The following is an 11,369-nucleotide window of genomic DNA, read 5'->3' on the forward strand; positions in this document are numbered from 1 at the left end:
CTTATTTAAGTTGCGGCCTTCGCGTGGCCCTCTAAATATCCGTCAGCAAGAAAGACTCCCTCCGGGATCCCCACCCTCTGCTGAACACCATAAGTGGAAATTGCGAGAAGTATATTTTTTTATATTTAACTGACCAGAAAAAACATAACATTTTGCATTTCCCCTTAACTATTTACTGAGTATTCCTTATGAGTATGCGACTGTAGTCTGGACTTTATTGCTCATTAATCTTGTCCTTGGCAAATGGTCCAATGTTGGCTGCATAAGCCATCATGGCTGGGATGGCACTCTGCTCATAATTGCCGGTGAACAGGTGCTCGAAGGGACCGGAGGCAAAGACACCCACATCCTCAGCGCCGTGGGTTTCGCTGCTCAAGGGAACCGTGGCCTGGAACTCAAACTCTGCGCTTGTGGTGTCCGCATGGGAAAGATCAATGCGTCCATCTTTAGTGCTGTAGGTATCATCAAATCCTGGACCATTGGCATACGACAAGATGGTAAAGGGAAGCTCATCATCAGCCAGATTGGGAGCAAGGGAAAGGATGTTCTGTCGACGGTACTGGGATAGAAGATGGAAATATAAATATATAAAAATGTTGATTTCTTGAAGTACTAATAAGTTTCTTACCGGATAGCCGTTGATAGACATGGTGTGCGAGTGATCCGATGTCACCACAATCAGCGTGTCCTCCTCGTCGGTCATTTTCCTAGCCAGTTCCACGGCTGCCGCGAATTCTTCGGTGTCCTCCAGAGCCTTCATCGCCTTGGTGGCGTGATGGGCCATATCAATGCGTCCACTCTCCACGAAGAGGAAGTAACCCTCCTCGTTCTTGCTGAGCATCTTGATGGCCGCTTCTGTCATGTCGGAAAGGGATGGCTCTGCATCTTCATAATGGGTACGGCGACGATCGCCATGGTAGGGCAGATGGGAGGTGTCGAAGAGACCGAGAAGGTAATCCGTCTTGCTAATATCCGTTTCCTTCAGGCCCTTAAGTGACCAGACGTACTTGCCCTCCGCTCCCTGCTGTTTCTTGATCTCTCGCCAATCGCTGATCAGATCGCGTCCATCGGTTCGCAAGCCCGAAACGCCAGTCTCATCGTGCTGGGACTGATCCCGAAAATAGGATCGACCGCCGCCCATGATGACGCGTAGTTCCTGACCCACTGGCCACTCGACCAGCTGCCGGGCAATATCGGTGTTGACGTCGGGACTGCATTTGGAGCTGATGATTTCACCATCGTGCTCCCAATTCCGTTCGGAAACATGGGCATAAACTCCGGCTGGAGAAGCGTGTGTCACCCGGGCGGTGGTCACCAAACCGGCCCACTTGCCGGCCTCCTGGGCCCACTGACCAATGCTCTGGACATGGCTACTCGAATTGGTCACACAGTCGCCCCTCTGCACCTGGGCATTGACTCCAATGGTGCCATAGTTGGCCTTGACTCCGGTCAAATAGGCCGTAGCAGTGTTGGCCGAGTCCGGAGTACGCTCGTTGACGGCATACGTCTTGGACAGACCCAAGTAGGGGAACTTCTCGAAGAAGACCTGCTTGTTGCTATCGCCCATGAAAGCACGTGTGGCCGCGATCGTGTGAACGGACATGCCATCGCCCAAAAATAGGATCACGTTCTTGGCGCGATTCTCGTTGAGCTTTTTATGGCCGGCCAGCTTATCGGCCAGAATCGATTGGGCCTTATCGTGCCAGAATCGTGTGTCCAGCTCCTCGTCGAGGGCCTCGAAGTCGCGTGATGATTGCAGACGGGGATGTTGGGCTGTAAAGTACGGACTTTGGGTTAGCAACTAATCGGCGGGAAAATCGGTCTAATAAAACTACTTCTTGAAGTGGTAAACAAGTTTTCAGCCTATCTCGAGCAGATCTATAAATCAGTTTTAATTATAAGCATTTATGGCCATTTGGCTGGATTTCCTATCGCTGGAAATTCACATTTGATTGAGGCTTAATAAAACGTGTTGAAAACGTTTTAGCTTATTATGGTGCTTTGTCATCATTACACTTTCGTTTGAAATACTTAGACATATACTTTGAGGAAATGTTTTCTTTCTGTACTGTACAAGCTTAGAAAAAACGCCTAAAATTAAATTGATTCTTGTTTAGTTCATAATTATTATAGCTTATTATTAATAAATAATAATTATACCCATTTGAAGCTTATAGTTAGAATCGTTAGTAACACTTGATTTAATCTAAGAATTTAGCCATTTTTGTTAAACATAAATCTATTTATAGGAATGTCACCCTATCTTTAATTTGCCTTCACGTGAACAATTGAGTCGTAAACTATTATATAGCTAGTCGATGACTGAGTGCTGTTTAAAATAGATCTAGATTAGCCAAGTCTAATTGGCCATCAAGATCTCTCTACGATAAGCCGAGAGAGCTTTTCAATTGGCTGTAGATAAGCTGGGTCGCGGCCAATCGGATTCGTTCGGCAGTTCACCACGCAATGCCGTTCGGTTCCACTTACCGTGCTCTTGGTCATCGGCTAGATCACTCCGGGCCTGGATGACCAGGAGAGCGAAGAAGCACAAGATCAGGCAACTCTTTACCATTTTGGGGTAGGGGCGGTAACTTTAAACTGAGGAATGCTCCGTTTGGGAGTAACCGCGAGACTGGCCAAAACTGACGAAATGGCCCGGTTATATAGCCTCCGATTTATCGAAGCGGTCTTCCTGTAATATACATACGCGTTATGGGTGATTGTTTTTGTGATTTGAGCAATCTAAAGTGGCGATCGATTAATTATCTCGAGTGCCTAAAAACGTGAGTATCACGGTCTGGCTAAGAAGGTGTCGTAAATTACCCGATCCCCACCAAACTGCCCTATCGACTCCTCACACGAGCTGCACCTGATGGTATATTAATGGGTCGCATGGAACTACGGAGTACAGTATTCACTTGGCTGGCACGGTGAAAGTATCTCGAAAATGCTGAGTCTTAAGTTCTGGATTCGCCTCGGTCTGCTGACCGTCGTTTGGGGTGCAGCGGTTCCTGGAAGAGCCCCCGTGGACGAGGAGCGAATGCATCCACATCTGCCCACTAGTCCCAGGCTGCGTACGATTTCCGGCGAGGAAACCCAGGAGTTCTGGCACTCGGCCAGCAAAAAACTCATCCGCGAAAAGTTGGAGTTCGTGAGGAACACCAAGAAGGCCAAGAACATTATACTGTTTTTGGGCGATGGCATGGGACTGGCTACTCTGGCTGCTGCCAGGAGTTACATTGGAGGCGAGGAGTTGAAGCTCTCCTTCGAAGAATTCCCCTTTACCGGACTATCGAAAACCTATTCGGTGGACAAAATAGTCCCCGATAGCGCCTGTACCTCAACCTCATATCTCTGCGGAGTGAAGGCGAACTACGGAACCATCGGCGTAAATGCGCATGTGAAGCGAGGCGACTGTGCGGCGATGGCCAATGAAACGAACCATGTCTTCTCCCTGGGTAAATGGGCCATGGATGCGGGCAAAGCTGCTGGACTAGTGACCACCACCCGAGTGACCCACGCCTCGCCATCCGGAGTCTACGCCCATGTCGCCGATCGTGAATGGGAGAATAACGCTGTTCTCGAGGAGGCCTGCGGTGAGTTGTCAGATGGACTCCAGGACATAGCTGTCCAGTTGATTCACGGCGAGGTGGGCAGCAAACTCAAGGTCATGCTGGGTGGAGGCAAGCGAAGCTTCTATAGTCCGGAACACTACGACAAGGGCCGGCGCACTGATGGTCGTAATCTCGTCGAGGAATTCGAAGCCTTGGACGCGGGCAACACCTTTGTGAAAACGCAGAAGAAGCTGCTCAATGTGAACGCCACTGAAACCGGTAGATTGTTGGGCCTGTTCAGCAAGAGCCACATGCACTATCATCTGGAGCAACTGGCCGATCCGGACAACAATGAGCCCACCTTGGAGGAGATGACACAGAAGGCCATTGAAGTGCTGGAAACCGAAGAGCAGGGATACTTCCTTTTCGTTGAAGGAGGTAAAATCGACATCAGCCACCACGAAACAATGGCACGAATTGCTTTGGATGAGACCGCTGAACTCTCGAAGGCGGTGAAGAAGGCTAGGGAGATGACCAACCCGGAGGAGACCCTCATTGTGGTGACCTCGGATCACTCGCACACCTTCAGCGTTTCGGGATATCAACCACGAGGAAGCGACATCTTTGGAGCTGCCAAGGCGAATGGCAAGGATGGCAAACCGTATCTGGCCTTGAGCTATGCCAACGGCAAGAGTTTCCAGGACTACTACAATACGGAGACCCACGAGCGCGTGGATCCCACCAGTCTGCCCACAATCGGAGACTTCGATCAGCTCTTCCCCGCGATGGTGCCCCTTGAATCGGAGACCCATGGCGGCGAGGATGTGGGTGTCTTCGCCTCGGGACCCTGGGCACATCTCTTCACTGGCGTCTACGAACAGAACACCATTCCTCACATGATGGCATTCGCTGCCTGTGTGGGCGATGGACTAACCGCTTGCGATTAGGAATCCCAATCCGGCGATGATTGACGGACAGAAGGACTCTTAATTAGCGCATCCACTAGACGATTCTCACGTACGCTTTATCGTTTTAAATGAATACTCAACATTTGACAGGTGCTGGAACACGCGGCTCTCGAGAAAAGAAATTCGATCGGGGATTACTAAAATCAATACTTCAATAAACGTTTTCCTATCAATGTTAAAAAACCAAATGTACTTATAGTGTCTGATTATAAGCAGACAATAGCTGGCCGATTAAATATGATTATATTAATAAGAACAATTTATATTTGCGACTTTTTCTAACTGACAGTGGTGTGATTGAAAAATGAGAAAGGAATTTGTTTTTTTTTTTTTGTATTTTTATCTAACAACTTACCATTTTTTCGAATGGGTACTTTTCCATTCGTAGATTCTAAGATCTTGATAGTAGGACTTGTGGAGCCAAATGAATACGCATTGGACTTTGCTATGCATGGGGCATTCCTTCCAAGAAAAACCACATTTAACAAAATATGTACTTCTGATTAAATATAAACGTTAATGGGTGATAAGTGGCTTATTTTTTTTTTTTTTTGACTTTGTACAGACAAATGACGCAAAAGGATGGACTTTAATAAAACGACTAAGAACATGCAATTTTTACGTCTCAAAAGAAAATCGAAATTCGTTACAAAGTTCCATTCTGTAAAACATATTATGTGGGGTACTAGTATACAAAACACTTTTTATGCAGAGCTGATCTTAAATAATTAAAAAGATAAAAAAGGATTGTTTAAATATAAGAGTTAATCTGATTGACAAAGTTCAAATTCTTAGAAATTAAATTATCGCTTTTCTGTACTGAAAAGTGTATCCAATGACGTTAAACGAATTAACTCTAAAATTGTTTACCCACCGCTTCGAAGGAATTTTATTTTTACAATACCAATGACAAGTTAAATTTAATTTAAGTCTATCAAAAATTGATTAACTGTGTTATGACTGCAACTAAATTAAAATCATTTGTAGCAAATTAAACTTGATTCCAATCAAATCGATTGGATTGATACCTTTAATTCCTATTATCGTTATTGATTTTCAAAATGTTTTGATAGACTTAAAAAGCGTTAAGTACTCACGCCTATTATGCTTATAAAAAAATTTAATAGGCATCGCAATGTTATGACGATTGAATTTTTCTTGTGAATCTCACGTATTTAACGCAGATTGACTGTTGACAATTGTAATTCATAATTCTTTGGGGGATTACCCTCGAATAGGTATTTCTATTTTTATCCGTATTTATCTTATAAATACCAAGAAATGATATCGTACTTTGTTGACGAAGCTTGAACGAATAACACAAGTGCCAGCTCTACATAACAAGTCAGACAACTAAAAGATCTATAGATGAAAGACATAAAAGAGACATCTTAATACCTCTACTTCCATATCAAATGGTCATTTATATTCTTTTTAGACATTATCAGTACAGTTTTTATTAAATTATTAAACTAAATTTAATCTTAAGTTTTCCCTTCAAATGATGACTGCATATTGGTTTGAGTTACGCGGTTGGATGAGCGTGGCATACTTCTCCTTCAGTTCGACCAAAGCCCTCTGGAAGTTCTCCACGCTGCTCTCGAGCTGGTTGGGACTGAGCTGCTGGACGGACTGGCCCTTGAGTAGACCATCGGTGGGTCGCTCTCCCAGGAGGAGAATCCTTCTCCAATCGCTGGCATCGGAGCTACCTCGCAGGAAGTCCTTGCGATTGCCAACCGCAAACACAGTTTCCTCCATATTCTCGGGCAAAATTGTGGGCTGCTGGGCTCCCAGATCGCCGGGCGTGGGTTGAGTTGGTGGCACTTGGACTGCTGGTGGTGTGATCCCCGAGAGAGATGACGATGTGGGTTGCGGTGGAGGAATGGGAGCACCGGAACCTTGGTTCACCGGTGTATCGAACAGTTCACTGGGCAGATTCTGCGGTCGATCGATCTGCACCACCTGGCCATCGGGTGAAATGTGGAAGAACTGAGCGCGACCAGCTAATCCCGTTCCTGGTCCTCCTGGAATCACTATAATGTTGCCCACAGCGGTGGTCAATGCAGAGGCTCCACCAAATCCGCCACCACCTGGGGTGGAAATGAAAGGAGGGACTGGAACTCCCGGTGGCGGAAAGGATCTCAAAGGTGGAGGAGCTGGGCATGGGAAACAATATCCAGGAGGACCAGGCGGTCCTGGTAAGCCTCTAGGCCCCTGGATGAAAGGCAGATTTGGGGGGTAAGGACCTGTGGGTGGATAGCCCCAGTAGCCAGAACCACTGCCAGAGAGACCGTTCTGATTGCCAGGAGGTCCAGGCGGACCTGGAGGTCCTCGTTCCCCCTGTGGACCAGGATCACAAGAGCATTTCACCAACGAAGCCTGGGCGGTGGAGCAAAGACCTGATGGAATATATGGTATTGTAATATTGTAGAAAAATTTATAAATGTTTTATAAACTTACCAGCAACCAGAAAAGCCAAGAGTCCCAAAAAACTCATGATGTACTTCGGATTTCTCTTCAGATCGGACTGAGATCCAAAATTCGAATTCGGCTTTTATAAGCTGAAAAACTCGAGAGCTACGTTTTAATATGCATAGAAAATATACAAAATAATCTCTAGATCGAACAGAAAACACATTTCCCGCATCTCTATAACTGTTCTTAACCCACCATCGAAAGGGAAATGCTAAGCGATCAAAAGGAAAAATGCCATCACCCAGTCGGCGCAGTGACAATTATGATAATTTATGCAACAAAATATACACGAACATCATTAGGCCCGACGACAAGCCTTTAAACTGGGTCAGCAGGGTTCTCGGTTTGATTCTTGGCCAGCCAGCCGCAATCAGCGGGACAACTTCAAAAATACATCAACTGTCTATCAGGTCATAAACAGTGATCAGATTGTAGAGTTTATGTGACCAAATGTGGGCGATACCCATCAAAGTGACACCCAGATTTTTGAATTGCCTTTTCATCAAAACGGAAACTCTTCAGGGATTATCCCAAGCGCCTTTACAGTTTCCACTGCCCAGAATTAGCATAAATTACGAAATCAATATGTTTCCAATCAGTTACCACACTACCACGGCTAGAAATGAAAAGGCTCTGTAACATTTCCGACTTATCACAGAATTCCATTGACGAGACAAAGCCCACCGAAAACACGCGTCATTAGTGGACGAGTGCCCACTCCGTAGGTGTTCACTTCCAAACTAGCGCCGTTCCCTGGAACTATGATGACACTGGGCCTCTTGAAAGTCCCGATAAGCAGAGAAGTAAATCCGGATGAAGGGTGGCTTGTGGCAGCAGTTGAAACCATTCGATACACTTCAAAATAGTTGTTTACTAGAAACTGCTAATCTCAAAGGTATGTCCATAGGTTATCTTACCAAACTTCCGAAACTTTGAATTAAAACGTACTTAGTGCTGAAGGAAAATTATTCAGTACTTATACTGATAATATTTTTGAAAGTTGCTTGTATTTGAAACAACTTAAGTCATTTATTCATATAGTTGATTCTGGAAAGCTCACCAAACATTTTAGGGTATAAGACACACTGTGTGTAAACACTGCAGTGATTGGTCGTATACGTAATATAAACATAGTTCAGTTACTTGAGACAAATCGAACATCATCAGTTAACGACAAGAATCCGAAAGGCTTTATCAATGGTGTTGTCATGGAATAACCCCAAAGTACTCCATCCATCCTGTGCTCCCAAACGAAAAGAAAACGAATGGAAGTGCCAGAATTGGCCCCCTAATAAATGGGATGATAAGACCGTTGAAGTTGTTTGCCTCCCAGTAATTGGAAAACAATTTGAGGGTCAATGTTACCGAGTGAATCAAAAATAGTAAAAGTGAAACGATCTGTGTGTTCGCTGATAATGGCCAAGATGAAGGGGGCTTATACTGTCATAAACTTTTTTTTTGGTTTTATATATTGAATTTATTATTAGATTATCGACTATTGCTAATCAGCACATTTCTTGCATCGTACATAACTTAATTGGCGCAAACAAGTTCAAGTCACATTTTGTTGCAGTTGCATAGATTGATAAGTTTTCTAGGCAAACAATTCAAATAAAATACTCGATGTACACCGTATGCAACGTAACATACGCACATATATGACATAAAAGTTATCTTCGGAAATATATCAAATATTTTGTGTAAGCAAGCTTCTTAGTAATTTAAGTAAGTAGAGAAATGTTATTTTATGGAACAGTAGAAATTACAAAACCAAAAATTAGTGTATAGGATTAATTGACTCTTAAAACTAGCAAAACGTAAATGCAACAGAAAGAGCTTTTAATTCACAATGTTTTCCCAAATTTTCTCATTTGAAACGTCTAGTCTTATAATTCCGAAGTAAACCTTTTAGGTGATATATGTAGTTTGCGTATACATCGTTAAACTGAATCTTTTATCTTTGGTGCGAATATATTGGACTGGCATTCATTTTCACACCAACATGAGAAGTGGGTAACCCAAAGAGACGAAAAGAGGAGAGCCAACTGGAGCTAAAGTTGTGAAACAGAACTAAAACTCTACTCAATAAATACAATTGTTAATCGATTAGGATGATATACAGATCTGGGGGTGGGTTTGCAGTCGCAGGGCTCTTAGTCTATTTTCACATTGGAATAGATTTTGCGCACGAAGAGATTCGTGCCCACATAGCCGACGGTGCCGCAGATAATGCCCAAGGCGCCGCTGAAGAGTGCCATGTAGCCAAAGTAGAAGGCCGTTTGGAACAGACCGAACATTCTGTAAAGTAATGAAATATAAATATATGGATAATATGCTAGAAAAAGGCATCTTACTTGGTTTTAAAGAAGAAGTAATAGAAGGAATAGGCGTACACGTAAATCGACGTGGAGCCCGCAGCCATGAAACTCGTCCACTGCCATCGGTAATCTTCGGCATTTAGCAGGAAGTAGGTGCACACGATGGTGACGCACACGGTGACCACAGTCAGGATGCTGAAAACCAGCAACATGAAGCCGTAGACGTAGTAGATCTTGTACGCCCAGAAGGAGGTGAAGATGAAGTACATCTCAATGAAGATGGATCCAAAGGGCAAGACACCGCCAAGAAGCACAATAATCAGTGGCTCCATGTACCACTTCTTTTCGGGAATGGGTCGTGGCACCGCGTTGACGCGGCATGGAAAGTCTGGTTGGCCGTCCAGATTGCGGCCCACGACAGTACCCACCAGAGTCAAGGGCAGGATGACAAACAGGCAGATGCAAGTGACCGCCACCATGGTACCGAAGGGAATGGCTCTCGACGCGTGATATCCAATGGCAATGAAGTTGATCAGGAAAGCCGTGCCGCACACAGCCACTGGAACTGTAAAAGCGGACACCAGCATCTGTCGGATCCACATGCGTCCACCCAGGCGGGCATAGAGCGATCCTCCAAAGTATCCATTGATTGGTGAGGTGGCGGCATACACAAATATAGCCGTGGACAGCATGGAGCCGCGTTCCGTGTACAATTCACCAACTATGGCGAACATGATCACACAGAATACAACCGAAATCAGTTGGTATCCAGCGCCCACCAACGCCGAGAAGAGCAGTGTGTTGGGCGGAGAACGGAAGACATCGCCATGCACCTGCTTCCAGCCGTATTCATCACCAAGATCTCGCTCCATGTCGTCGATTTCCTCGTCCTTACTGTACCGAGCATAATCCTTGCGCAGAGTTCGCATCAGAATCATGGACACCAGACCCACCAGGAAGATGACCATCATGAAGCTGTTGAAGATGCTGAACCAGTGGATCTAGAAAAGATTAAAGAAAAGATGATGTCATCAAACTTTGACCTTTTCCTCTTGCTATTTATATAGAATATGATTCATTTGAAAGTTGTGGAGTAAAACTAGTTGAACTATACGCACCCTGTGCTGGAAGAAGTTGGGATCCAGGTACTTGTCGAATCGATTCTTGAACTCCACCTTGCTGGGCTTCCAGTTGACCTCGTAGGAGAAGTTGATGTGGGATCCCGGCTTGAGTTCCTCGCGGCCCTCGGTGGTCAGGGTGATATCCACGATTTGCTGGCCATTGTAGCCGATGTCGAACTTCTTGTGCGTGAAGATATAGTACTTGCCATCGCGCTCGTCGCGCTCACCGACTTTTCCCCAAATGGGCAGTCCATCGATGTACATCTGGTACCAGTACTCGTTCTTCACGGCATAGGTGAATGCCTTGGCGCTCTCCTCCTGCAAGGTGACCATGCAGATGACCGATTTGGGGGCGTCGCTCTTGAACTCCATCTCGTAGCCACTGAACTCTAGCTCGACTCCTTGCAGCGCCTCGCTCAGCGTCTCGTGGTAGTGCGATATCGAGGACTTCTGGCCACTGCAAAAGGGGAGAGAGAAGTACGCGTACGTCTCCTGCCGATTGTGGTACGGGCCCACCGTGTTCATCCACAGTACCACCTCCTCCCGGTCATTGTACTGCGTGGCAAAGTGGATCATGTATTCGGTGCTCGAGGGATGTGGCATCCGGACTCACCTTGTGATTGTGCTCATCTGCCTGGGAGAGCGACACGTAGCAGCTGGCGATCAGCAGACATAAACAAATTGCACGGAACGGCACCGTGGTTTGCGTGGCGCTGCTGCCCATTGTGTCTTGTGCAGGTGGTGACCTCGTTTGCGCGTCTTCCTGGTGACCTCGCTCTGCCGGCCTGATTCGGTTGCCCTCGCTGGGATTGCGTTTTCAAACAGTTTTGTGGCAAACACTCAGATTTGCCGACAGCAGAAATATTTTAGGGTTGTATCTTAGAGGTGGAGAAACATCGATGCCAACATCGATGTCATCGATGTTTTCGAAAA

General features: G+C 45.6%; 4 protein-coding genes across 5 annotated transcripts; 1 reads left to right on the forward strand and 3 right to left on the reverse strand.

Moving 5' to 3' along the window:
- Nucleotides 1-102: 102 nt before the first annotated feature.
- On the reverse strand, nucleotides 103-2,634 carry Alp10 (Alkaline phosphatase 10). Its single transcript, NM_139719.2, has 3 exons — nucleotides 2,488-2,634; nucleotides 629-1,773; nucleotides 103-559 (listed from the first exon to the last, which is right to left on the reverse strand). Exons 1-3 carry the CDS (start codon nucleotides 2,570-2,572, stop codon nucleotides 215-217), a joined length of 1,575 nt encoding a protein of 524 aa, NP_647976.1. The 5' UTR covers nucleotides 2,573-2,634; the 3' UTR covers nucleotides 103-214.
- Nucleotides 2,635-2,903: 269 nt separating this feature from the next.
- Alp9 (Alkaline phosphatase 9) lies at nucleotides 2,904-4,784 on the forward strand. 2 transcript variants are annotated; one of them, NM_001300015.1, is made up of 1 exon: nucleotides 2,904-4,784. In NM_001300015.1, the coding sequence occupies exon 1, from the start codon at nucleotides 2,948-2,950 to the stop codon at nucleotides 4,499-4,501; it is 1,554 nt and encodes a 517-aa protein (NP_001286944.1). In that variant the 5' UTR covers nucleotides 2,904-2,947; the 3' UTR covers nucleotides 4,502-4,784. The 2 variants fall into 2 exon arrangements, with proteins under 2 accessions (NP_001286944.1, NP_647977.1); NM_139720.3 differs by having other exon boundaries at nucleotides 2,904-4,699.
- Nucleotides 4,785-5,918: 1,134 nt separating this feature from the next.
- Nucleotides 5,919-7,054, reverse strand: CG10591 (uncharacterized protein). Its single transcript, NM_139721.2, has 2 exons — nucleotides 6,983-7,054; nucleotides 5,919-6,921 (listed from the first exon to the last, which is right to left on the reverse strand). Exons 1-2 carry the CDS (start codon nucleotides 7,017-7,019, stop codon nucleotides 6,020-6,022), a joined length of 939 nt encoding a protein of 312 aa, NP_647978.1. The 5' UTR covers nucleotides 7,020-7,054; the 3' UTR covers nucleotides 5,919-6,019.
- Nucleotides 7,055-8,457: 1,403 nt separating this feature from the next.
- TM9SF3 (Transmembrane 9 superfamily protein member 3) lies at nucleotides 8,458-11,341 on the reverse strand. The gene is made up of 4 exons (NM_139722.4): nucleotides 11,050-11,341; nucleotides 10,434-10,991; nucleotides 9,352-10,316; nucleotides 8,458-9,295 (listed from the first exon to the last, which is right to left on the reverse strand). The coding sequence occupies exons 1-4, from the start codon at nucleotides 11,158-11,160 to the stop codon at nucleotides 9,151-9,153; spliced, it is 1,779 nt and encodes a 592-aa protein (NP_647979.1). The 5' UTR covers nucleotides 11,161-11,341; the 3' UTR covers nucleotides 8,458-9,150.
- Nucleotides 11,342-11,369: the final 28 nt, after the last annotated feature.

This window comes from Drosophila melanogaster, chromosome 3L, assembly GCF_000001215.4.
Source record: "Drosophila melanogaster chromosome 3L".
Lineage (NCBI taxonomy): Eukaryota > Metazoa > Arthropoda > Insecta > Diptera > Drosophilidae > Drosophila > Drosophila melanogaster.